At 45.8% G+C, this 27,893-nt stretch overlaps 1 protein-coding gene across 6 annotated transcripts; it reads right to left on the bottom strand.

The window, feature by feature from the left end:
• Positions 1-63: 63 nt before the first annotated feature.
• LOC139542765 (bromodomain adjacent to zinc finger domain protein 2A-like) lies at positions 64-27,893 on the bottom strand. Of its 6 annotated transcripts, none has more exons than XM_071348578.1 (29): positions 27,827-27,893; positions 25,926-26,055; positions 23,979-24,833; positions 20,915-23,071; positions 20,402-20,659; positions 19,886-20,296; positions 19,655-19,715; positions 19,307-19,415; positions 18,817-18,918; positions 18,459-18,684; positions 18,208-18,269; positions 18,028-18,093; positions 17,309-17,941; positions 16,884-17,098; positions 16,646-16,720; positions 16,373-16,550; positions 16,237-16,299; positions 12,845-12,989; positions 12,093-12,760; positions 11,793-11,991; positions 11,324-11,479; positions 10,912-11,072; positions 10,364-10,429; positions 8,094-8,368; positions 7,771-7,906; positions 7,347-7,493; positions 6,680-6,951; positions 6,353-6,496; positions 64-1,836 (listed from the first exon to the last, which is right to left on the bottom strand). In XM_071348578.1, exons 2-29 carry the CDS (start codon positions 26,053-26,055, stop codon positions 1,677-1,679), a joined length of 8,130 nt encoding a protein of 2,709 aa, XP_071204679.1. In that variant the 5' UTR covers positions 27,827-27,893; the 3' UTR covers positions 64-1,676. The 6 variants fall into 6 exon arrangements, with proteins under 6 accessions (XP_071204679.1, XP_071204677.1, XP_071204681.1 ...); XM_071348576.1 differs by having other exon boundaries at positions 27,716-27,855; XM_071348580.1 differs by having other exon boundaries at positions 12,153-12,760; positions 27,716-27,855.

The raw sequence follows: 27,893 nt of genomic DNA, 5'->3' as shown, positions 1-27,893 counted from the left end.
ACTTTACAGAGAAAAAAAACTGATTCATAAATGGAACATGAGCTTAGCAAAATGTGCACATACTTGTTTTTGAAGGCTTTTAATCAGTAGGTGTCTAGAACAAAATGTTTCTCCTAACACACAAGTGATACCTGTTCCTGCACTTAACTGCCAAGATTCAGAAACCTACAAGCAGAAAACCTCTCAATGCATATTTACTGTTATTCTGCAGTATTCATAAAAATAAGAGTTATAGCTTCTCCCCAATTTTAAATGGTTACATCAAGCTATCAAGCTTTTATTTTTTAAATATTTTTTATGGGGGGGGGGGGTATTATTTCTTGTATGAAGTTTATGTGTCTACGTTCATTTGAAATTGATGAGACTGAACATTTTCAGTGTTAACCAAATTCCTATGAAGGTCCTTTAAATTTAGTAAAAAAAAAAGAAAAGCATTGTAAGAAATATTGAGTGACAATTTTCAGTAAAATCAAAACAATTCTTCCCATGAACGGGTGTCGCTAAAAAACGTGACATCATTTTGTTTGCGAACAGTCACCCAATAAGATTTCAGCAGCCTGCTAGCTTTCTGCACAATTTGACCAATATGGTAAAGAGCTGCAACACAAAGCAAACAGCGTTTAATAATGGCGGTAGCGTCATTTCAGTGCTATTGACACCATCTATGAACACACCACACCTGACAATTCCCGTTGCTGTGACTACCGGTCTTAGTTGTCATTATGGAGAAGGAAAAAAAGGGTCTAAATACAGGACAGAAAAAAAAACCACTAAAGCCTCCAGTTTCTGAAACCAGTGACCTTCACAAAGCAGCAGGAGTGTGGGTGTGTATGAGTTAGGTCAGGGGTTGCGTTACACAATGTAAGAGTCTAAAAATGTGAGTCTTCAGGGGGGGAAAAAAACACACAAAAAAACACTCCTTTCCATTTTGTTTTACTGGCCTTTTCATAAATCGTCTAGACATCTCAACTATATAGTCTGTACACATTCACTACAAGCTATTGCTATTAAATAATCCCAGCTATTGTACTCTATATATATATACACATATATAGAATATATAATAAAAATATAGTGAGAAAAATTGCTTCAGGCATAAGACCATACTACATTTCCATTGAACAGTTAAGAGGGTCCAATCCCAAAGTGTTTGAGTTCAGAGGACCTTAGGGTTTTGATCTATATGGTGGAAACGAGGTCAGAGCATGTCCGGTCTGCAGTGACGCATTGGTCTGGCAGACCTCCTGTCGCGGTCAGAGGGCACAGTTTGAGAACCCAATCCGCTCAGGGCCTCAGACCCTCCTCCCGCCCCCAGAGGAAGGGATGGACGAATACCGTGGCCTTATGAGACAAGGGGTGTGGCTTAGGAGAGAACATGACAACAGGAAAATTCCAAACAGGTGGCTAGGTACAGAAGTGAGGGTGCAGAGGGAAGGAGGGAAGAAAAGAGCTCAAACATCCCCCTCGTCGAGAGAATTTCAAGCCAACAGGGTCAAGGTTTAAAAAAAAGGTGAAGCAGAGAAAGGGAAAAACAAGAACAGACAAATATCCAAATCTATACATATATGTATACAGCGAGCCGGAGGGTACGTCGGCCCAAAAAGTCTTCGTAGTAACGGGGAGCGTAAGCATCAGCCAATGGGTGACCCCGCCCCCAGCACAAGAGTCCTGGGCTCCTATTGGTCCTTGCTCGCGTAGAACTCAGCCCAGCGGTTCTCGAAGAAGCGCTTCATGGAGTGTCCGGCCATGCCCACCTCGGACGTGTCCTCGTTGAACAGCTCACAGTTGTTGAACACCAGATGGGCGTCTGCTGCAAACTCCTCACAGCTGCAGTACCTGGAGAGCAGAGAAGAGAAAAACAGGTCAAATATAAGCGGACACATTTTCCGTAACATTGTTGAAAATTATGGAAGTTTGGGTCATGTTGTAGACACACAGTTTTACTATCCTTGTGGAGACCCAGTGTTGTAGTACTCGAGACCACATATTGAGTGTCTCGGTCTTGTCTCAGTGTTATTTGCATCTCTGTCTTGACTCGGTCTCGGACAGTGAGGACTTGTAATTTCTTCGAGAACAGCCAAGACCAGTGGAGTAAAAAAAACGTATAATTTACAGCTTACATTCAGCCACTGCATAAAACTGTTTCCTGAGGCCAAATATATACACTCCTTTCTTGAAACAATATCTGAACAGCCTTTATATCTATTATAGACATGTTTGCGAAGTGGTGAACGTATAGGCCTCCAGTGTGTGACAGGTTAGTAGTGGTGAACCTATAGGCCTCCAGTGTGTGACAGGTTAGTAGAGTGGTGAACCTATAGGCCTCCAGTGTGTGACAGGTTAGTAGAGTGGTGAACCTATAGGCCTTCAGTGTGTGACAGGTTAGTAGAGTGGTGAACCTATAGGCCTTCAGTGTGTGACAGGTTAGTAGAGTGGTGAACCTATAGGCCTCCAGTGTGTGACAGGTTAGTAGAGTGGTGAACCTATAGGCCTTCAGTGTGTGACAGGTTAGTAGAGTGGTGAACCTATAGGTCTTCAGTGTGTGACAGGTTAGTAGAGTGGTGAACCTATAGGCCTTCAGTGTGTGACAGGTTAGTAGAGCGGTGAACCTATAGGCCTTCAGTGTGTGACAGGTTAGTACAGTGGTGAACCTATAGGCCTTCAGTGTGTGACAGGTTAGTAGAGTGGTGAACCTATAGGCCTTCAGTGTGTGACAGGTTAGTAGAGTGGTGAACCTATAGGCCTCCAGTGTGTGACAGGTTAGTAGAGTGGTGAACCTATAGGCCTTCAGTGTGTGACAGGTTAGTAGAGTGGTGAACCTATAGGCCTTCAGTAAGACAGCAGTCACACACAGAATGATGTTAAAGCACCACTACACAGGGCCGATGGAAAGACAGCAGTCATACACAGCATGATGTCAAAGGATAATCAGTCCATAAACTGACATAAGCCAGTAGGTCCCAATCAGAAGAATACAAAAACACAACCATTAAAAATTTCCCAATTGAAATGTAGTGCCGTGGGAAATTATTCAGACCCCTTGACTTTTTCCACATTTTGTTACAGCCTTGTTCTAAAATGGATGATTTTTCTTATTTTTAAATCCTCAGCAATCTACACACAATACCCCATAATGACAAAGTAAAAACAGCTTAGAAATTTTAACAAATGTATAAAAAAAAAAAAAAAACTGAAATAACTTAATACATAAGTATTCAGACCCTTTGCTATGAGACTCTAAATTGAGCTCAGGTGCATCCTGTTTCCATTGATCCTGCTTGAGATGTTTATTTAACTTGGAGTCCAACTGTGGTAAATTCAATTGATTGGACATGATTTGGAAAGGCACACAACTGTCTATATAAGGTCACACGGTTGTTAGTGCATGTCAGAGAAAAAACCAAGCCATGAGGTCGAAGGAATAGTCGGTAGATGCTCCGAGACAGGATTGTGTTGAAGCATACCAAAACATTTTTGCAGCATTGAAGGTCCCCAAAAACACAGTGGCCTCAATCATTCTTAAAAGAAAGAAGTTTGGAACCACCAAGACTCTTCATAGAGCTGGCTGTCTGGCTAAACTGAGCAATCGGGGGAGATGGGCCTTGGTCAGGGAGGTGACCAAGAACCCGATGGTCACTGACAGAGCTCCTCTGTGGAGATGGGAGAACCATCCAGAAGGACAACCATCTCTGCAGCACTCCACCAAATCAGGCCTTTATGGTAGGGTGGCCAGATGGAAGCCACTCCTCAGTAAAAGGCACAGGACAGCCCACTTGGAGTTTGCCAAAAGGCAGCTAAAGGACTCTGACAACAAGAAACAAGATTCTCTGGTCTGATGAAACCAAGATTGAACTCTTTGGCCTGAATGCCAAGTGCCACGTTTGGAGGAAGCCTGGAACCATCCATACGGTGGTGAAGCATGGTGCTGGCAGCATCATGCTGTGTGGATGTTTTTCAGCTGCAGGTACTGGGAGACTAGTCAGGATTGAGGGATAGATGAACAAAGCCAAGTACAGAGAGACCCTTGATGAAAACCTGCTCTAGAGTGCTCAGAGGACCTCAGACTGGGGTGAAGGTTCACCTTCCAACAGTACAACGACCCTAAGCACACAGCCAATACGACGCAGGAGTGGCTTTGGGACAAGTCTCTGAATGTCCTTGAGTGGCCCAGCCAGAGCCAGACTTGAACCTGATCGAACATCTCTGGAGACCTGAAAATAGCTGTGCAGCAATGCTCCCCATCCAACCTGACAGAGCTTGAGAGGATCTGCAGAGAAGAATGGGAGAAACTCCCCAAATACAGGTGTGCCAAGCTTGTAGCGTCATACCCAAGAAGACTGGAGGCTGTAATCGCTGCCAAGGGTGCTTCAACAAAGTACTGAGTAAAGAGTCTGAATACCTATGTAAATGTGATATCTTAATTTTTTATTTGTAAAACATTTGAAAAAATATCTAAAAACCCGTTTTTGCTTTGTCATTATGGGAAATTGTGTGTAGATTGATGAGTTTTTTTTTTTTTTTATACATTATAGAATAAGGCTAACGTAACAAAATGTGGAAAAGGTCAAGGGGTCTGAATACTTTCCGAAGGCACTGTACAACTATTACCTCCCATTGAAAAAACATTTCAAGTTTAGCACACAAAGTAACCAGTGACCTACCTAAAGATTAAAGTGCAGATATGAAACAGACCATGATAAAAATCACATTTTTAATTCCCAGTTTATGCTACAAAACCAACTTTATAAGAGGTTTTAAAAATAGATTCCATTTAACTCAACGTTCCATGACATACACCAAGGCATTGTTGTCAGAATAGATGGATCGGAGTGTGCCAGAGCGCAGAACAAACTATGAATTTACAAACGTGCAACACCAGCTGAATATGACCGGTGTCAGTAAACGTAGGCAAGAAATATAATATTTAGTCAACAACGCTCTAGACAACCAGCTCTGCTACGGCAAGTAAAATGGTCAGAGTGAGTTTCTCTCATTTGCGTCTGGAAGTAGCTAGCTAGCCAACTTTAGCCAGATAGCTTGGGTGCTTGGTTGGGACAAGCATGCATTGGCAAGCAAGCTACAGAAGGATGAGGAGGCTACAATTCCGTGTGGCAAATGGCGTGTTTGTATAAAGGCCTAATGTAGCTCTGATTGGCTATAGGTCCTGGACAAGACAGATGTTTTTATTTGGTTTTATTTACTGCAGTGTCTATTAATTGTCCAAATGCACGGCCGCTTTCTATATTGCTATAGAATTTTCACAAATGCCTTAGTATACGTAATTCCCAAACATTCTAAGAATTTATGAGAATGTTAGATTGTTTTTTTTTTTTTTTTAAGTGCAATATTCTTCCTGGGGGGTGTAAATGAACAGACTTCATGTTGCTAAAATGCTGTCAGTTCTACTTTAAATGCAATAATGTTTTTTCAAAGAGATGGCTAACAACAAGCGCGTCACAATAACAAACAGTTCCACTCAACCAGATAATAATTTGAAACTTAACTTGTTGAAAGTTATAAACTAGCAACAATATCCTCTTTGTATAAAAACATATGGTAACTTCTGCCTATCAAACGATCCCACCCACAAGTCAAAATGTGACTGGTTGATTCCACTGTCACCCCAAAATGTTGCCCTAATACAGTTGAACGGCAGTTGCCTTTAACTTCGGATGGCCTAGTCAATAGCTGACGTAGCTAGCTAGATTTATCTCCTCAAAAACCAGCAAAGAAAAATCCTGATTGGATCTTTTTTTTCTCTTCAGCGTTAACCCTTTCCAACAAAAACTGAAGCGATTAAATCAGAACATCATTGAAAATAATATTATTTTATATATCCTTAGCCCTTCTCTGAAGGACCATTATTCCCCACTGTTTGGGTTGTAATCATTTTTGTGGCTCAATTTTCCCTCAGCATGCATTTATTCACTATTCTGAATGTCTAAAGAATCCATATGTTGTTCTGAAATATGAACACAGAAATACTGGACATTTTGAACTCTTATTATGGTGGTGATTTGACAAAATTATAATCATGGTCTTGAATTGGACTCGCATGTTTCTGGTTTCGGTCTTGACTCAGTCTTGCCCCCCCTCCAGTCTTGGATAGGTCTCGCCTTAGGTGATCTCGAACACAACACTGTGGGGACCTATAATCCTATTTTTACTAACCCCTAAAGATAACCCTAAACTAACCCCTAAGCTTAAAATAGCCTTTGTCCTTGTGGGGATGAGGGAAATGTCCCCACAAGGGAGAATTTTCATTGTTTCACTATCCCTGAGGGCACTTCCGGTACCCACAAGCATAGTAATACAAGCCCACACACAGACAGAGAATGAGTGCCCCCCATACCCTCCCTGCAGCAGCCTCTCCCTCATGGTGAGGAAGTCCATGGGGTTCTTGATGATGCGTCGGTAGCCGGGCACCACGCGGGGGTTGACGGGTTCCAGGAAGGGCCAGGCGTCAGCATGAGACTCCATTTCCATCAGGATGATTCTACACACAAAACACACGTCAGTTAGAACTGGACTATCATCACATTAGTGAGAACATGAATCTAATGGTCTTATAGAAACCACTGGAGCAACGGGACACGATAACTCATTTGAGGTGAGTAATTTAATATCATGTTCTATAACCACTGCAACATTGTGACAACTGATCTGAGGTCAGACTCACTCGCAGTAGGTGAGGTCGGGCTGGTTGCGGGTGGTCATGCGGCGGCGCTTGGCGGGTGAGAAGCACGCTGTGCGTCCTCCATCTCCAGAGTAACGGGAGGATGAGGCAGGGCCACCGTCCTTATGCCGTGTTGCCATGCTAGCACCACCGCCGCTGCGTCTGCTTGGCACCGCCTCTTCGTCAGAACTGTCGTCTTCGTACCTCCTCTTCTTCACCCGGGTCCTCTGCTTGGAGGAGCGATGGTTGCTACGTGGTGACTCACCGTCACTGGCCTTATAAACAACAAGACACAGTGAGACAGTGATGAAATAACAGCCCTGAGAGAAAGGTTAAGGAGGTCACGGGGAGCAGAAATTACAGAGGGTACTGCTGTGGCAGGTTTTTGAAGTAGGTTCTGACAATATTATGGTTTAATACACTGGGGACTAAAAGCTACCATTGTGTTCATGTTGTTTCACCATATATTACTATTGTAATTATGTTGCACCAACGTGACTTTTTGGTTGGATTTACAAAAAGTAAATCAGCGTATAGTTTCTTAATCTCAGCCAAGTTGAATGGTCTGAACGGTTCACCCTTCTGAACTCCCCCCTTGTTAGATGAGCAGTGACCCCTGTTGTGGTCCATAAGGGTAGCCAAGCAGAGTGCAGCCCCAGTCAGTCCTCACCTTGGAGACGCAGGTGGGGCAGAACCAGTCCCCCTCTGGCACCTGGGTGACCTTTGGCCTCAGGCAGTACATGTGGCAGCCACGGTCACAGCCGTCACACAGCAGCAGGTACTCATCATTATCCCCCTTCCTGCACACCTGACACGTCTACAACACCACACAGACAGGGACACAGGTAGTCTTTAAGGGAAATGCTCTGTTGCCATCTTTCAGACTACGGTGTAATACAACCTGTGTTTACTGTAAGTTGCTTTGGATCAAAGGGTCTTCTCAATGATCTCATCAGCATGTCACTACTATGATATTTGCCATAGGAATGTTCTATATTCCTTGTTTCACCTACATCCATAATTTTATTCCCTTTATAATAATGGTTTCTATTCTCAGTGTACATATTGAGTATTGCTACTGGGCTTGTCCCCACCACTTTGACCACAGATCTCTCCCAGGCGATGGCCTTCTCCAGCTGCAGCAGACACAGACATAGCTGGGGGGCGCTCCGACAGCGGTCCAGGGCCTGACGCCATGTCCTCAATCTGGGGGTGATCTCACTCTCCAGACTGTGGGAAAGAGATTATAAAAATAGGTCTCAACACAATTAAGAGCTGAAGTGAGATGAAGGTTTAAATCACTCTGAAGAGCTTTGAGAAATTTGACCAAATAACACACAAATTGAATCCATGATATTATTAAATCACGCTCCACTCCACCCTTTCCAACCTCTGACCCCAACCCTGTCCCTCCCACCTCATGACGTCCATCTGGCTCTCCTCGGGGGTGAGGGGGGCGAGACGCACCACCTCGGCCAGGTTCCAGAGGGGCTCCTTCAGGTAGCGCCGGTCGATGTTTCTCTCCAGGTTGGCCAGGCGCAGGACGGCCAGGTCCAGCGGGTGGCTGGCCACACGGGGCAGGTCTGACCACTCCTTCTTGGTCCGCACGATCCAGTCGTCCCGGGGGTCCACATCATGCTCGTAGTACTGCAGGTCTTCACGCGTGGAGTCCACCTCTGGAACTGTGTAGGGCTGAGGTGGGGAGGAGGGAGAATGACAGAAAATAGAATATTATAGTTCTCGACAATCAAAAAGCAGTGAAGCAAAGGACTTTGAAGCTAGAGCAAGACTTAAAAGGGTTGTGAGGTACGGTAGGCGAGGTAAGCAGTACGTGGGTAAAAATCACTGGGAAAGTAAGAAAAAAAAGCCATATTACAACCTGTGTTGTGATAATTGCATTGGTTGCTCTGTAACCAGTTAGTTTAAATGCCTTGCGACTGTGATATATAGGCCTAAAAAGCAGAGACAATAAGAATAAATCCAACCACACCTTTGTTTCATCACAAAACGGGAGAGCAACCTCTGTCCGGAGAAGTCTACAAAGCATATTACATGTAACAAACAGTTACATGACCTACAGCACGGTCAAGCAAGTTAACGTTTCCGACATTTTCAGACCACTAAACAACTATTAAATTTAGAACCAGAAAACAGGAGCTGCCTCCACTATTCCAGAACCAATTCAACTTCATCATCAAATCAACTATGCTTAGTCTAATACAGGTGACAACTAAAAGATACCAAAAACAATTTAGTCCAACGTAAGCTAAATATGATGTGGCTGTCCTTGGTACTGATTTCTGTGAGCGCAAGTATAAAAACATGTTGACTCACCCTACTTGTAGAGATACGCCAATGCAGCCATCCTCTCATGTCGACGAAATGGTCTATCACTCTGTCAGGCTACCTGGCTAAAATCCTTACGCGCAAGCCTAACTTCCTTTCATGGGCCTTCAACATCTAACTACATATTGAACTTCCATCATCTCAGGCCAGGGGCAGAATGTATGAATTAATAGTTGGATCAGATTCACCGTAAGAATCATTGGCCAGTATGGAGAATTAAGTAAAACCACAAGTCCAAATCCCCATCTGCAGCCATGGCTAATTTAGGAAAGGGAATGATGACGTATGCTCTCAATGCGATTTGATAGGGGTGACGCCAAATCCAAACTGGCTTCCCTTGACACTTTATTTGGTGCGCCAGGACCATTCACAGCTGTTAGCACTCAGTTTAGCTCAATGCTAATTGCCTATTATTTTAATCAAGGGAGGCTAAATGCTCACTGGCTTCCCTTGCATTCAATGCTAAGGATGGCAATAATGTCATACTCTTTTGGACCAGACAGCATTAGATTGATGGCCTACACAGAGACAGATATGTGCTGTTTCACTTGCTCGGATGCTTTCTCCGATGAGATACATTCAGCCTCTTGCAAATTTAAAGAAAATTATCAAACAGAGAAAATAAATGTATGTTTTCTTTTTTACTTGGTACATTTTTTGGGGAAGCCTGGCTACCTCTGGCATCCATGAATACACGCCACTGGAGGTAGGTAAGGTAAGTTGGTAAGGTGGGCGAGGTAAGGTAAGTGAGTGCAGACATCAAATGATACATTTTTTAAGCCACACAACCATTTTCAAAATATAAAAGCAGGCCCCTAAAAAACAGAGGTTGGGTGAATATAAGGAACACAGACAGCGCTTATTTCAAACAGTGTTAGGAGCAGGAGTGTTAACGTGACAACTCTAGACACACTGGCTGTGTCCGAATAGCTGTACTTGCGATCTAAATAGTAGGCATACACATTTTGTTCTTATAGTATGTGTCATTTAGTAGAATTCGCTGAAGAGTGTCTGACAACAGCTGATAATCGCGCTGTACCAAAATTAACAAATGGCAGAAATCAATGTAATTGCACATTGATAACGTATTCTCAGTAGGATGAGCCTAGTCGTTGACTACTTTATCCGTTTTTACTTAAAAGTATGTTCCAAATAGTATGTAGTACACAGTATGCAATTTAAGTAGTAGACAAGACAGATTTCAGACACAGCATCTCCTTTTAAATTTTAAGAGGTGACAAAAATAATTCTTAAAAGGGAAACATGAAGACTTGTGAAAGAGTGTAGATCCAAAAGAAGGGTGAGGATGTGTGAACGGTAGATCGAAAACCTGGTTTGTACCTGGAATCCTGCGGCTGGCGTTTCCGTGTTATTGTCAGTGTCGCTCCTTCCATTCTGAGGAGCCATCTTGAAATATAAGTAATGGACATATGATGTGATGAGTGTGATAAGTTTCCCTGTTTTTGCATGACAATGCTAGGAGGGGGACACGGTCACTGTACAAACTGCAGCAGCACATGCCACCTACGCCACCCTCTGGATATTCAGTGCAACTGCAGCCATAGTAAAAAATAAACAGAAAAAAAACGACAAAATATAAACTGACAAGCTCTGGACATTTCAAACCCAACTTACTTTACAAACTACCAGGCACCCACCCTACCCATGCATCCCTGTGTGCATCTCAACAGTCTAAAGTGTCCTCCTTGCCCTGGTCTGCACAGATCTGAAAAGGCGGTAAATGCGGGGATGATATGACGGAAATGTATTTCGGGATCAACTCTCCACTATCTGTGTTTCCAGAGCTGTGCAGATGAGGGATGTAAGTAGGGATAGAAAGACACTTCAGACTATTGAGACAGGGCCCCTCTGTCCCCTTGGCGTCTCACCTTGAGATGCAGGTCGGCGGCAATGACCCTCTGCTCCAGGTCCTCCACCCAGCGGAGGGCTCCGACATCTGTCTCCAGGGCCCGCTCCTGGACCTGCCATGGCTGCTGCAGGGACTCTAACAGGGCCTCTCCCTCCTTCACCTTCACCTGGAATATAGGGTCTGACGGGGGGACGGAGAGGAGAGAAGGGAGGGAGATGCAAGGAGAAGGGGATAGAGAGAGATGGGAGAGAGAAAAGGATAAGGAAAGTGTCATCATCCATTTTCCATTCATTACAACAACATACTTCTTTAAAGTCCCATTGATGTCCAAAGCAGCTTCACTATGAAACAACCAAATCTGTCACACTATGACTTTTCATATCCCCATCTTTTCCTATAGCGGACACGGTGACCAGTGCTCACTGACTCACCGTTGATGGGCCGTGTGCAGACCTCAGCCAGGTACTCCATATGTTTGGCCAAGTGTTTGTGGAGCACCTTCTCCCGGATGCCTCGTGGGTGCAGGGCCTGCAGGGTGGCCGTCAGGTCCTCAGGCTCCTTTATCCACCACCAGCCACGCACCATTGCTAACAAAACAACAGCAACACACACACTTGACACCAGCATCACACCTATAGCATAGCATGTTAGCAAACCATGCTAGCCATAATCGGCTAACCACACATAAGCATATGATTAGATCTTGTATAAGATGTTTGCTACTTCGGATAACCATACAATCATGTAAGCCAAATCCGCAGCTCAAATTGCATCATGTTCTACATTGCTGACAAGTGTCATCGTCAGACACTAGAGAGGATATTGGATAAACCTTAGGTGGTTTTCAATAGCATGTATAAAAATATATACAGGATTGAACTGAATGGATTGAAGGCTTACATGCTGGAATGGGCTTGACCACGAGCTGAGTGAAGTACTGTTGCTCTGTCTCCTGGAAGAGTGTGGAAGAAGGGCGGCCACGACGCTTAGCTGCAGCCGCTCTAGCTCCAACCCTGCGGGCGGGACTGCCTCCCCTCCTCCGCCTCCGCCCTGGTTTGGCTGGGCTGGGGGTCACCTGGGGTGTGGGGTCTGGTACAGACTGGAGAGAGGGAGAAAGATAGTTTAATAAGAGATAATAAAATATTCTTTGATGAAAGAAGACCATAAGTTACTACTGACTATTCAACAGTAATAACTTACGTTGAGTGTTCTCTCCCATGAGGGTCCTGAAGAGTGTGCAGGGGGCTGAGGGGGACTCACCTGCAGCAGTGGAGCAGCAAGGGCGGGCAGGGTGCTGGGGGTCAGAGGGATGTGCTTGGGTTCCTTGCTGGGGGGGGTCTGAGGTTCTGTCAGAGAGGTTTTGTCACAAGGCTGTTTTGGCAGCAGGTTGAACCACTGCCCCTGTTTCTCCGCCATCTCTTTCACGCTATCCTCTGGTAGTCTGCCTTTAGGTGCCGTCCCTGTTGCTGGCTCCGTCCCATTGGTTAAGGCGCCCTGCAATTGGCTGAGACAGTTACTGAAAACGGACTGAGTGAGGTCTTCTGTTCTATTGGTGGTGGTGGTCTCCGGGGAAACGCCTGGCACCGACTCCTCCCCGCCAGACTTGCTGCTACGGCGACGGCGGCGACACTTGGCGGTGCGGAGGTGTAGCTCCACCTCTGGTTTGATCTTGCGGGGGCGACCCCGGGCCCTGGGACTGCTCATAAGAGAGGCGGTGCCGGGGAGAGGGTCCTCTTTAGGGGGCAAGGAGGTCTGGGACTGGGGAGAGGAGGCAGGGGGGGCAGGGGTGGTAGTGGGCATCTCCTCCACTTTGGGTTCCCTCTTCAGAAGAGTGACGGGCACCTCCTTCACCAGGATATCTTCTGTTGCTAACAGACAGAGAGGAGGGATATGTTTAGAGTCAATAAAAAGATGGCTAGTAGAGGGTTGAGGGCAGTTGCTCTGCAACTTACCTAGGATCTCCTCAGGCCCCTCCACCAGCACCCCTCCCAGGTGGGGCAGGAGCCAGTATCTCCGGCGGAACCGGTCCTGGCCCAGAGACACCGCCCGCAGGGAGTGGGAGGACTGGAGCAGCTTCTTACGGAAAAACACCTGTCGCTGTGGAGGAGAAAAAATAAATATATAAACACACACAAAAGTATGTGGACACCCTTTCAAATTAGTGTATTTGTTTATTTCAGCCACACCCGTTACTGACAGGTGTATAAAAATCAAGCACACAGCCATGCAATCTCCATAGACAAACATTGGCAGTAGAATGGCCTTACTCAAGAGCGCAGTTCAATGTGGCACCGTCACAGGATGCCACCTTTCCAACAAGTGAGTTTGTCAAATTTCTGCCCTGCTAGCGCTGCCCCGGTCAACTGTAAGTGCTGTTATTGTGAAGTGGAACCGCCTAGGAGCAACAACGGCTCAACCGCGAAATGGTAGGTCACACAAGATCACAGAACGGGACCGCCGAGTGATGAAGCGCGTAAAAATAGTCTGTCCTCAGTTGCAACACTCACTACAGAGTTGCAAACTGCCTCTGGCAGCAACTTCAGCACAAGAACTGTTCGTCAGGAGCTTCATGAAAATGGGTTTCCATGGCCAAGCAGCTGCACACAAGCCTAAGAACACCACGCGCAAAGTTAAAACTTCTTAGGGATAGCCCCCTTTATTTTCAATTTTCATCTAAAATGACATACCCAAATCTAACTGCCTGTAGCTCAGGCCCTGAAGCGGGCTATACTTGGCCTATACTCAGGCTATACCGGGGGTATCATCGGATGGGGCCCCAGTGTCTCCTGACCCCTCCTGTCTCAGCCTCCAGTATTTATGCTGCAGTCGTTTGTGTCGGGGGGCTAGGGTCAGTTTGTTATATCTGGAGTACTTCTCCTGTCTTATCCGGTGTCCTGTGTGAATTTAAGTATGCTCTCTCTAATTCTCTCTTTCGGAGGACGTGAGCCCTAGGACCATGCCTCAGGACTACCTGGCATGATGACTCCTTGTTGTCCCCAGTCCACCTGGCCGTGCTGCTGCTCCAGGTTCAACTGTCTCTGCCTGCGGCTATGGAACCCTGACCTGTTCACCGGACGTGCTACCTGTCCCAGACCTGCTGTTTTCAACTCTAGAGACAGCAGGAGCGGTAGAAATACTCTTAATGATCGGCTGACATTTACTCCTGAGGTGCTGACTTGCTGCACCCTCGACAACTACTGTGATTATTATTATTTGACCATGCTGGTCATTTATGAACATCTTGGCCATGTTCTGTTATAATCTCCACCCGGCACAGCCAGAAGAGGACTGGCCACCCCTCATAGCCTGGTTCCTCTCTAGGCTTCTTCCTAGGTTTTGGCCTTTCTAGGGAGTTTTTCCTAGCCACCGTGCTTCTACATCTGCATTGCTTGCTGTTTGGGGTTTTAGGCTGGGTTTCTGTACAGCACTTTGAGATATCAGCTGATGTAAGAAGGGCTATATAAATACATTTGATTTGATTTGATATGCATATTCTTGGTAACATTTGAAAGGAAACACTGAGGTTTGTGGAAATGTGAATTGAATGGAGGAGAATATAAAACAATAGATCTAGTAGAAGAAAATACACAAAAAAAGAACACTTTTTCCCCCTACCACCATCTTCGAAATGCAACAGAAAGGTCCCAAATCTAGCCATCACTCTGGTTGTAATTCCGATGGTGTCCACATAATGGCAGCAGTATATGTGCTAAGTTTCAGACGGATAACTTGAAGTATGAGCAAACTACATGACATTTAGTGTTTAGTCACCCAGGTACATTTGGGCAAATCGCGAAGGAGACATTTACATTTTTCTGCAAGAATATCGTCAAATCTGTATACTTGGACTTTGATTTAGCTTTTCCAGTATTAGTAGCCATATCGTAAGTTCAACATTTGCAAAACACCCAGTTTTAATAACTCCATATTCTTGTAATTTTTGTCCAAAAGGAAAAGGCTAGCTGTCGCACAAGGTTAGCAGCAGAACTTGGCGAAAGAGTCGGGGTTTCCGCATACTCCCGTAAAGCCCAGCTCATTGGCAATCTAGCTAGCGTTGTTTGACAAAGTTAGTCAATCAAGTGAAGACCACCCACGTAATCGGCGTGCCATGAAGGCGTCGCTCTCTGACCAAATTTGATGTCCTATAGGATATAGTACACTCCTAATGATATTGTGAAGCCTGGTTACGTTCTAGGATCTCTGAGGAATAAATACGAACGTGATTTGACTGGTTGAAACAACATTTAGGGTTAGATTTTCACAGATTCCTTTCTTTGCAAATTGAACGAGTGGAAATACAAAATCAAACATGCATGCTATATGGACCTTTTTAGGATATGAAAAAGTATCTTATCTAACAAAATTACACTTCATGTTATGTCTGGGACCCTTTGGATGATACATTCTGAAATGTTGCTCTGATTTAAGTACACATTTCACCTTCAGCGGTGAATTTATCAAACCTATCGCGGTGAAAAAAAGGTGTTTTGTTGTTAGGAGCTATCAAACAATAGCATGGCAAATTTTCGCAGTAAAAGCTACTGTAAATTGGACAGTGCAGTTATATAACAATAATTTAAGCTTTCAGCCGATATAAGACACATATGTACTAACATTTGTTGTTTCTCTAAAATCTGCGATCGTGACGCTGCATGATATATAACTGTCCCGTTGACGGGACGCCTATCCCTAAGTTAAGCGTCTGCTGGAGTGGCGTAAAGCTCGCCGCCATTGGACTCTGGAGCAATGGAAAGGCGTTCTCTGGAGTGATGAATCAAGCTTCACCATATGGCAGTCTGACGGACAAATCTGGGTTTGGCGGATGCCAGGAGAACGCTACCTACCCTAATGCACAGTGCCAACTGTAAAGTTTGGTGGAGGAGAAATAATGGTCTGGGGCTGTTTTTTCATGATTCGTGCTAGGCCCCTTAGTTAGAGTAAAGGGAAATATTAATGCTACAGCATACAATGACATTCCAGACGATTCGGTTTCCAACTTTGTTGGGGAAGGCCCTTCCCTGTTACGGCATGACAAAGTCCCCGTGCACAAAGTGAGGTCCAGATCTCGGTTTGTCGAGATCAGTGTGGAAGAACTTGACTGGCCTGCCAGTCAACTTGCTTCCGTTGCGGCTGAACATCCCCGCAGCAATGTTACACCATGTAGTGGAAAGCCTTTCCAGAAGAGTGGAGACTGTTATAGGGGGGACCAACGACGAGCAGGTGTCCACATACTTTTGGTCATGTAGGGTGACATTTTGCTCAAACAAAACAACTCAGAACTGTGAACACAATGTAGTTACACTGATGGAAAAGACACTACAGAAGAACAAAATTAATGCCTTACCTTGGTTAGCTTATCGATCTGCCTCTCCAACTCTGGAATGCTGGCGTTGGTGGGACTGTCAGTCTGTGGAAAGGACATTTGGTGAGTATAATACAGACATCCTCACCAACACATTGAGATTGACACAAACACGCACTTCACTCAGTTTGGGCTCCTCCTTGGGTGTGCGGCGGCGGCTGCCCCTCTCCATGGGGCCGCTGCCCTCTTCCAGACTGAGGTTCTCCTCCTCTGCCACCCTGGCACTGCGCCTCCTCTCCTCTAGATAGAGCTCCTCCTCAGACCGCCCCGTACGCCGTGCTAGAGCTGCCTTCAGTCTGGGAGATCACACACATAAAGCCCCAGTGATTATAAGACTCTCCTTCCACAAACTAAAACAAATCTAAATTCAAGGAGCTGTGACTGGTCTTACTTGCGCAATTTCCCCTCGATGATCCACTTATTCTTCCTGTAAGTAGCCCTGTTTTCCAGTGTGTTGTCAATCTCACTGCAATGCAAAACAAAACAAACAGGGTTTACTTTAAATGTGGGATATCCTTTCCAGAAAGGGTTTCTTTTGACACATTTTTGCTGTAAAAGATATTTGCTTCATACATAGGATATGGTTGTTATTAACTCCTTCGTTTCTCTCTGTGTATTGTCATCCTGACCTTATGACAATGTTGCTGCCGTTGAGCTCCTCCACCAGGAAGCCCAGGATGGCAGCTTTGGTGTCGGGGTTGAGGGTGAGGAAGGTCTTGGTCCGCAGCACGTTGCACACCTCCATGTCAAAGCCATGGGACTCCAGGAAGATCCTCAGGCCCTCAGACACTGTGCTGCGAGTCAGCTCCAGGTCCACCAGCTTCTCCCCTAGGATCTTCACCGACTGGAGGGAGAGAGAAAGAGAGGGGGATTTAAAAAATTGAACTAGGTAAATCTGTTGAACTAGAGTTTACATGTAACATACAGCTAAATACATTTTTTAATTGGTAAACTATAGCGAACAGTAAAATGTTTACATGGAGACAGCACTGTCCAAAAAATATTCAGGAACACCCATCTCCAAAACTATCTCCATACAGTCAACAACACACACCTGGTAGTAGGGTGGCAGGCCTGGGTCGTGTAGTGCGGCCTCCACCAACTTTATGAGCAGATCCTGGACCTCGCTTTGACTGTCTCCCAGGCCCAGGAGGCCCTCCTGCAGGGTGCTGAGGCTAGGCACATCACTGGGGATGTGGAGGCCCAGCACTTTGCCATAGCTGTACAGGAACTCCACCACAGCCAGGCAGTGGGAGAAGGCCACGCCAGAAAGAACCAAGCCAGGGATCCGAGACAGCTCCGGAAGGGGCTGGTGGTCTGTGAGACACATGTCCTCAGTGGGCTTCTTCAGCTCCTCCAGGATCATCTGCTGTCTCCTCCTCTCCTCCAGCCGTCTCTGGGCCTGGGCCCTCCTCTCCACCTGCTTCTTAGCTGCCAGGGCTGCCTGGGCTGCAGCCTCCGCCTCTGCCTGGGCTTTAGCCAGGGCCTTGGCCTTACTCCTGGCCCCCAGCACCCTTTTCCCCTTGGCCAACCTCTCCTGGTCCGTCTCCACAACCGGTGGCGGCACCTCAACCTTCTTCCTAGGGCCGCGCTTCTTGGGCTCAGGGGCGGATAGCTGTGGTGGGGCCGGCTGTGAGGCCTCCTGGTCGGCTGGTTCAGCCTTCACCTCCTTGATCTCTTTGTCCAGCTGAACAGAGGGTAAGAGGGGTTTGTTAAATAGAGTGTGGCCGATTATTGCTTTGGTCAATAAAAACATTTATATATTTTTTTTACCTTCGCTTGCTTTTTCTCCTGTCGGATCTTTTTATTCTTGTTATCCTCCTTTCTTTTCATCCTTGCCTAGAAGAGAGGAATGGAACCATTTGACTTAAGTGTGTTGGAGACAACCTGGATACACCACCAAGATGCAATGTTACAACACGTCTTCAGATTTTGATGCTTAGTATACCGTACCTTTCTCTTCATTTTCTTCTTGATTTTGACAAGTTTCTCCTTGTCCTCCTCAGTCAGACCATCTAAAAATAGATAAACACGTTTACATCGGAGACTTCAAAATCCCCAACCTATTTGAAGCTTTTTGATGCAGACAGATTCTACAATATTACATTACTGATTATTTTGTGCCATTGAATAAGTCTGTATAGGAGCCTACTTTCCAACCAGTGAACACAGACTCATATCGCCAGGCTATGTCCTCCACTCACCCTTGGCCTCTAGCCTCTTCAGCATTCTGGCGTCCACCTTGCTCAGCAGGTCCGCCATCTTGGGTTTGGGCGGCCTCCCGGGCTTTCGGACTGGCCCACCCTTGGTACGACGAGCTCGGGGCCGGGGCATATCTTTGTCAGGGTTCGGAGGTCGGCCACGTCGGCCTGTGATGGCCATGATCATGGAGGGCACCTCCTCATTGGCCAGTAGGCACCATTTCACTCCCTGGAAGAGATCATATGAAAAGGTTTATGGGAAATGTGTTTTATGATATTACACTGACAGTGTGCATTGAGTTATTACTGTAGGTATTTATGATGAAAGATCTGTCAGCAAATACAATAAATTCACACACACCTCAGTGGAGTCCCTCTCCTCGTAGAAGTCTCCTACGGGCATGCGGGGGCTGAAGCTGAAGTGTTCCCTGGTCACAGCAGTGTCCTGGTGCCTGTTCAGATACTGAGGGAGAACAGGATCATCAGTCAGTGGCATCAGAGCAGAGGAACATGGAAAAATGCAGGTCATAGGTCACTGAGTCATCCACCCATAGTATGAGCAAATGATGGGTTGATTAAATGGGATCAAATGCAGCTCCAGTTATGCCTGTATGCTAAAAACATGGCTTCTCCATGGTCTCTTAATTTAGATGGTCACAGTCAATCTCTCACCCAAAATAAGTGTCTGTCTGATGTGGTAAATGCCCTGAGGGAAAGAAAACCCATTGTATCAAGGGCTATTTATAGCTGCTGACATTCTCTCATGTCTCACACTAAAAATTGACAGTAAGATTATGTTGTGCCAAAATGGCTCCTGTGGTGAGGTTTTACTGTAACTCAGGGCCATTTACCTTGATGACTTCAGGAAACTGCTTCATCCTCCTCCCACAGGGGCTGTAGTACCAGGTCTCCCCCTTGAGTCGGTCCTCATTCTTCTTGACCCGGATCTCCCTCCTCCAGCTAAATCACAGATCAATAGAAAGTCAGTTAATAACCACATTCAACAGAGTAAAAGCAGCACATAGTATCCATGCAGTGGGCCTAGAAGAGAAGGATGAAACTGAGGGGTTTTGTATTTATGGGTGAACATAAACCTTCTGCACTTTCCACACACAAGAAGTATTTGGCACAGAGAAAGCCTAATTAAGGGGGACTTCTCGCTCCATAAACTGTATAAATCAGAGAGCATGTATCATTACCCGTGGAGCAGAGGGAAGTAAACCTGCTCCTCTGTTGCTATCCTCCTTCTAGGAGTGTCACCTGTACAAAGAACAAAGATAGTTTAATCAGATCGGTACCAAATGACTCATCCATCAACAATGCCATTGGTTTAGAGTTTATAATCATTGGGTTATAACTATATCTAGTTGAAAAATATGTAGCCATTTTTCAATAATTTCCAGTATTAAAGTAGTTTGCTCATTCATTACCCGCAGTGGAACTGTCGTCTCCGTCGTTGACGTTATTGTCATCATCATTGGGTTTAGTGTCAATGTCCATTTTTGTTATTTTGTGTGGCTTCGGCTCCAGAACACTTACTTTCTTGACTCTAACTTTCTTGGGTTTGATCACTGGTGGGGTCTCGCCACTGGTCAGACATGGTTTACCAATGGTAGTGACTGGTCCACTTTGACCAGGAAGTAGGCCTTCAGCAGAATGTTCAGGCTCTCCTGTGGCTGCTACTGGTTCAATCTTCTTCTTTCTCTTTCTAGGTGGTCCCTTTTCCTTGTTCTCTCCTACCTCAAGCTTCTTCTTCTTCCTCCTCCTCTCTACCTTTATCTTCTCTACCTTTGGAATTTTAATAGCAGACTTCCGCTGGGCTTTCCCAGGGGCCTGGGGAACTGGAGAGTGACAACAGAATGTCAGAAATCCTTGTTTGTTCACTACCTTTTTCTAAATTAATTATTTACACAGATAAAAAAGGGATAAAAGAGAAGTTGGTTTACCGGGAATGGAGGCTGCTTGAGTGCGTGGCTTCCTGGGTTTCCTTGGTGTTTTGGTCTTTTGGCCAGTCGTGGGCACGGCTGGGGCAGCTAGGGGCAGGAGCGGGGCTCCAACCAGGCTTTCCACCAGGGCACTGAGAGCCGCTGTGTGCTTGCCTTTATCCATGATAACAGATGGTGCCATGATGGTAGCAGCACTGGCCTTGGTGCTGGTGGTGCCAGTGGAGTCTGGTATATCCCAGACCTCCGCCTCACGGTCACCTTCAGACCGTGTCAAGAGGGCATAAGGTTAATGGTCAATGTGTAGCAACATCAAATTAACTGAGTTACTGTTTGTTGACAAAATAAGTATTTCCATAGTTGGCTGAGATGATTTCCAAGACATAACCCACAACTCTTTCCTGCAAAGTTCTACATTGCCACACATCTTACTTAACAGGAGATTCTGACTCGTAAAAAGCTAATTAAATTACAAAAAGATAGGTTGTCATATATCAACTATGGCAAGGATCTTACCTTTGTAGGCTGGGGTTGGTTTGGCAGGGCCATTTGAGCTTGACCGAGAGATGTCATTTTGGGACAAGTCAACACTGGAGTCCTGCATCTGAGAGGTGTTGTTCAGAGAGGACTCCAGCATGGACTCCTTGGTGCTCAGGCAGCTGTCCATGGTCTCCTCTGCCCGAGAAACGTTCTCTGACTGGGTATCATCCAGAGTCAATTCCCTAGAGTCCTCCACAGAGGAGAAGCTGCTATCCATTGTAGTGTCTCCAACATGTGATGTGTCATCCATGCGAGCGCTGTCATCCATGCGAGCGCTGTAGTCAAATAGAGATTTGTTGCCATCTACGCGAGAGCTGTCGTCAAAGCGGGAAATGTCATCATCCGTGCGAGAGGTATCGTCAAACCGAGAGTTATCACTATCCACGCGAGAGATGTCATCCAATCGAGATGTGTAATTCATGCGAGAGGTATCGTCAAGTCCAGAAGTATCGTCAAACCGAGAGGCATCGTCGAATGACGAGTTGTTACTGATGTCATCTTCCTCAGTGAAGCTGGCGTCTTCCATCCTGGTGCTGTCGAGGCGTATGGACTCCGCCTGCAAGGACTCGTCAAAGGACTCATCAACTGTTGACTCATCCGTCACACAGATCTCCAGGGGAATGTCTGCACCTCTCATCGGGGTGGTGTCATTTTTCTCAGCACAAACTTGCTCCCCAGAGGAGTCCTCTTGGTTCTTGGGGTGCAGTGTCGTCCCAGGAATAACTGTGAGGGGTTTGTTTGAGTGTTTTTCACATTGACGAGTCGGAGACCCTGCGGAATCAATCTTTGATGATGTTTTGACTGTGTCTGCTTCTACAGAGAGATCCTTCATGTTCCCCATGCATCGCTCCTCTGGCTCTGTGGGAACCATCCGTTTAGGAGCTTGTGGAGGAGGAGGGGCGGATAGTAGAGGCGCAGATGGGACCACAAGAGGAGCAGTCATCACTGCAAGAGGCACAGACATCAAGGCAGGTGGCTCAGACAATGGAGGAGCTCTGGAGGTTTGGGATGTGAGAGGAGGAGGTCCAGACAAAGGTAGAGCTCTAGGGCCTTGGACTGTTAGAGGAGGCATTGACACCTCCTTTGGAAAGGAGGACACTACAGACACAGACACTGTGAGAGGGGCAGAAACTGCTGGGGGACAAGTAGACACTGATTGAGAAAGTGAGGACACTGATATAGAACATGAACTGACTGCCGAATGAGGCCTGGACACTGCTGAGGGAGGTGCCATGACTGCCACCGAGGGAGTAGACACCGCTGGGGAAGGCGCAGATGCAGACATTGATGACGAAGTCCAACATTTCTCTCTAGGTGCTCCAAATAAAGCAGGGGGAGAAGAAGTCAGAGGAGGTAGTCTGGATCCTTGGACCATCTGTTGAAGAGCAGAGATAGGCACAGACATGGAGTGCGGGGGAGCAGACACCATGGTAGAAGGCGAGACCATTGCAGGAGGTGCAGATGTAGTGTGAGCAGTCTGATGTGCCACAGACACTGGGGTAGGCGCACTGACTGGATTGGGAGCAGACACAGATGGAGGTCTAGAGGATTTGTCCAGTAAAGGAGGAAATGCAGGTGGCTTAGGAGGAGGTGCAGACACTGAGGAGGGAGGCGATACGACTGATGGGAGTGTGGACACAGACACTGGAAAAGGTCTTAGGCCTTGTAACATCAGAGGCGGTGACGACAGCCTGGGAGGAGGCCCGAGCACAGGGGGAGAAGGAGCAGAGTACACGGGAGGCGCTGAGTTTCGGGGAGGCGTAGAAGTAACGGAGGAAGATGAAACAGCAGGAGGCCCTGAGGGATTCATATGAGCCATAGACACTGCAGGAGGTGCAGAGACCCTAGGAGGGGTTGCTGCCTTAGCTGAAGGAGGTGTGGAAACCACAGGGGGAGGCGCCGACATCGAGTGTGGAGGCTCAGGCAGCGCAGACTCCCTCGCTAAGGTTGTCATTTCATGGTGCTGGGCCATTGGCTGCTTGGAGCGCTGGCAGTAGTCACTGGTGGGCCCCATGGGAGGTCCATGGAGCTTGGGAGGGTAGCTGTCGCTTTTAGGCAGCCGCTGGGCGACAGACGCCCTCTCCATCCCATTGTAGCCTTTATCCACATCCTTAAACGCTTCACTCATCCGCCCTAGGGAACACAAAACAGTCAGACCATTAGAAATGACAAGAACAAAACACAGCAGCGGCAAGGCAATTCAAAGGAGGGAATCTAAAGAGCAGATGGAGCTTTTATAAAACACCTTGTCGACAATCTTCTGCATGCCAGCGTTCCACTTCAGTGAGATGACAATAAATATATTGCCTGTATCATTACCTGTATCAAGGGCCAGGAGTTTTTCTCTATGTATTGTGGTGCACACTAAATTGAGGTGAGCCACACCCGACTACAGTGGTTGAGAATCAGGAAATATGTGAAGTGAGATTTACAACATGATTTCTCCCAGGAAATACAGGCCAGGGTCCAAACCAGGAAACCAGTACGGTTCTCTGACATGGAGAGCTAACTACAGTCAAACAGGAACAATGAATGACCTATAGATAAGCCTACATCTCAAACCACTGCAAGAGGTGACTTTCCTAAACTTTTTGGGACTTGTCCATACTGTAACCTGTGTTAGAAGGAATCCAGTTGACACATTCTTATTCCTCTCCACAAAAAATGTCATCTCGTCAGAAAATGTCCCTTATCAAGCTGAGATGACAGAATATGCAAACACGGTTTCAGTTCTGTCATGGAAACAGTTTACAGTGTTGACATTTAAAAAATCTGCGTAGAAAATGAAATTACTGACAGCCGAAACACTGATTAGTAAATTAGCAGATAAGGCCTAATTGAAAGAAAGTTGAGTCATTGAAAAGAAAAATTGCTTTGAAACAGGAATTTCAAACTCTTGTGATACATGGCGCTGTTTCTACAGATACTGTATCTAGCGACCACAGAAATATGAAAATGAAACACTTCTTCTGTGCTATAAAAATAGAAGGGGTTAGGTTACTCAGAAGACTTGAAACCTGTGTAAATATGTGCAGCTCACCTTGCATGACAGCCGGCATCGCTACAGAACCACCATGGGGACTCCTCTCCCTGGTCTGGCTCTGGGGCGATCCACTATCCGCCATTGTCGAGGGTGACATCATGGGGACAGAGGACACCGCCATGGGGAGGGGGCTGCCTGTGCCCCCCCGGCCCATCTGGTGGTGCTGGGGGCTTCCCCGTGGAGGGGTGAAATTCTGTGAGGTAGGGGGCATCATCTGAGCCTGAGGTTGTGGAGCGGGAAGAGGTGGGTGCTGGGGCTGGTGCTGGTAGTAGGGAATCCCATTGGACACCATGCTGTAGTGCTGAGGTTGCTGCTGCTGGTGGTGGTGGTGGTGTTGCTGTGTCTGTTGGTGAGAGGGTGGCTGTGGAGGCTGCTGCTGGTGATGCTGTGAGGGTGCAATCCCAGAGTGCACCTGGCTTTGGTAGGCCCCGTACACGCTGTGCGAGTTATACCCCATTGCCATGGCTCCGCTGCTCTGCTGTTGCCCCGGGATAACCCTGTTCCAGTACTGACCCCCTGTAAGAGTCATGTTTGGGGGGGGCACCACGGGGGGCTGACGGGACCCAGGCATGCCCCCGTTCAGTTGGTACTGTCCGTGACCCTGGAAATGCTGCTGGCTCTGTTGCTGCATCACCCCAGTGGGAGGCTGCTTCTGGTGCATGCCATGCCCAGGAGACAAGCTCATGGCTGGGCTGTACTGTGGCTGTCCTCCCCACAGGTAGTCGTAGCCCATGCTACTCTGGTGGTGGTGGTTGCTCATATGAGGGTATGGGGCTGTTGGAGGTTGGGAGCCAGGCACACTGGACCCAATTACAGTAGTGCTGCCATTCACATTCATTTCGCCGTTCATATCTGCAAAGGTGGTCAGGGACAAGAGTATGAGAAGATGGGTCAGATCATTTTTCAGTGTGTTCAATTCACACATCATCCACAGGTCATGCATACTGCACAATCATAAATTGTCTAGCAAATTTGAGGTGTGAGGTTACATTAATTAATTGCTTATGCACCGAACACCTGCTCTAGAGTTAAAATACAATCTCTGGCTCATTATAAGGGGTGAAAAGACTGGGGCAGAGCGATATTAATTTAAATCAGTTATTGATATACACAACAAAAATATAAAAACGCGACATGTAATAATTTCAACAATTTTACTGAGTTACAGTTCATAGGAAATCAGTCAATTGACAAATTAATTAGGCCCTAATCTGTGGATTTCACATGACTAGGCAGGGGCGCAGTCATGGGTGGGCGTGGTCCCACCCACTCAGGAGCCAGGCCCAGCCAATCAGTTAGTTTTTCCCTTCAAAAGGGCTTTATTACAGACAGAAATACGCCTCAGTTTCATCAGCTGTCCAGTGGGCTGGTCTTAGAAATCCTGCAGGTAAAGAAGCCGGATGTGGAGGTCCTGAGCTGGCGTGGTTACACATGGTCTGCGGTTGTGAGGCCAGTTGGACATACTGCCAAATTCTCTAAAACGACGTTGTGGCTTGTGGTAGAGAAATTAACATAATTTTATCTTGGAACAGCTCTGGTGGACATTCCTGCAGTCAGCATGCCAATTGCTGGCTTCCTCAAAACTTCAGACATCTGTCGCATTGTGTTTTGTTACAAAACTGCACATTTTCGAGTGGCCTTTTATTGTCCCCAGCACAAGGTGCACCTGTGCAATGAACACACTGTTTAACCAGCTTCTTGATATGCCACACCTGGCAGGTAGATTGATTATATTGGAAAAGGATAAATGCTGCCTAAAAGGCATGTAAACAAAAATAGTGCACAACATTTGAGAGAAATACGATTTTAGTGTGTATGGAACATTTCTGGGATATTTTATTTCAGCTCATGAAACATGGGCAACACTTTACATAGTGTTTATATTTTTGTTCACTATAGAAATAATGAGGCAGAGTAACCACAGAAAATTGGGTCTGTACTCACTCTTCTCCTGCTGAGGGAAACTCATGGAGGACCCGTTAGTATAGACAGAATCCCCTGAGGAGAGTTTCAGTCCTGAGTTAACAGACACAGAGGAGTGGGTGCCATAGTTGAAGTGGTTGTTCGCCTCCATCTGAAAAACAGTTAGCAAAGACAACAAGTCATGAAGAAAAATAATAAATAAACCAGGAAAAAGTATTTGACCCTGCACATCAAATAAATAATATTATTTTTTGAATAAATAATAAATCAGCTAGCTAGATCCATACACAAACATGTATTGTTACAACTGCAGGCGTTGGCAAGCCTGAAGATAGCTATGAACGATGACACGTTGAGGAGGACATCAAACATTGCACTCCCACAACTCCCTCAAAATGTCGCAGTTAGAGCAGCAGATGGGATGCTTTGGCCAGCACACTCATGGACAATGAACACCACGGGTTGATCCACATTAAAACACAGCGAACCAAAACGACAATATTTTGGTCTGAGACACATGTTTTCAAGAAATCTAGCTATACATTGAAAAAGGTATATTGTGGTTTTCAACAAGTACCTTGGGTTTACGAACGTCTGCCCGTTCGTAAACCCAATGCTTAACTGCGTTTGTCAACATCCATCCCACGATAAACGCATAATATTAGCATGAGGCTAGCGAACAGTAGCTTGTTGAAAACATTGGTTTTATTAAGCTATACTAGCAAGCTAGATCGCCACAAATGTGAACCATTTCACAAATATATAAAAATTGCAGTTAGAAAACAGACAACTTCCGTAGTTATTCATTTATTACCTACTTTCTAACGACAGAAATTTTGATTCGGTTGTCATTGCTTACTAGCAAGGCTGTCTGCTTACACGTGACCATGCGCTGTTGCTGATAGCGCCCCTCTGCATAGACCTGAATCTCTCATCCAATACTCAACTAGTCAGCAAACTAGCTATAGCAGTCTTTCATGATAACGTGTCATGGTTACATTAGCTCGCTATTTAACTTGTCCAGTTGAAGTTGATTAGCTAGCTAGAAAACAAACCATACCGCTATTCAGTTGTTTATTAAAACTGTCAACGAAAACAAAAGAGCTCCACGTTAGTACTTGTAGTGGAATTGAAGAAGCAGCACGAGCGGAATCATAAACATGTTTAGTTTTGTTATAGTTCATATATAGACTAGTTGGCTAAATTAGCTTTCATTCAAAACTCGCCACCAGATAGTTAACGTGATATCCAACTAACGTTAGGCCTACTGTAAGCTATCTAACGTTATCTAGTTAGCAATACGGCGCTAGGTTAGCATCTGACTTGATATCTTTCTAACGTTACTGTACACTCTGCAACAAAAACAATCCTCCAATGAGTTCGTTAGTGAGATGTAACTACATTTAACACAATCGGGCGATTGTAGAATTTGCTGATCGTTTCAACATTACATTCGACACCTCTAGGCCCTTATTAGATCATGCTAAATTCAAGGTTATTGACAATAGCGTCACTAGTAATCAACAACAGACATTATCTACAACGCTGTGTAAAACTAGTTAATAATAGTCACAGCGGGTCTGTGCTCAACCATTTGTGATGATAACTAAAACATATAGAGTAATAACATCAGTCGTCTTGGAGTATCGTTTTTGTTTACGTTTTTAAAACATTGGATGCTTCTCTTTTGTTAGCCACCAAGCTAATAAACGCACATTGTTTTCGCTGTATTCGCCTGAGATAGTGAGACAGCATCATCCTCCCTCACACACTCAAAAGTTTGACATAAAATGTAATTAAAACTGACTAACCTTGTAATCCTTGGATTTCAAAGACACTGATGTCTTTGATCATCCGAGCGAACAAATATGGTTGAAGTAGGTACAGGCTATGTAAATAAAACAGGTACAGTATTCGCTAACCTTTGGGTTTCAAATGAGCAAACATGGCTGGTGTTTGAGCGCAGCCATGATCACAGAAGAGAAAGAA

Source organism: Salvelinus alpinus, chromosome 17 (genome assembly GCF_045679555.1).
Source record: "Salvelinus alpinus chromosome 17, SLU_Salpinus.1, whole genome shotgun sequence".
NCBI lineage: Eukaryota > Metazoa > Chordata > Actinopteri > Salmoniformes > Salmonidae > Salvelinus > Salvelinus alpinus.
This window is presented reverse-complemented; position numbering and strand designations above follow the sequence as displayed.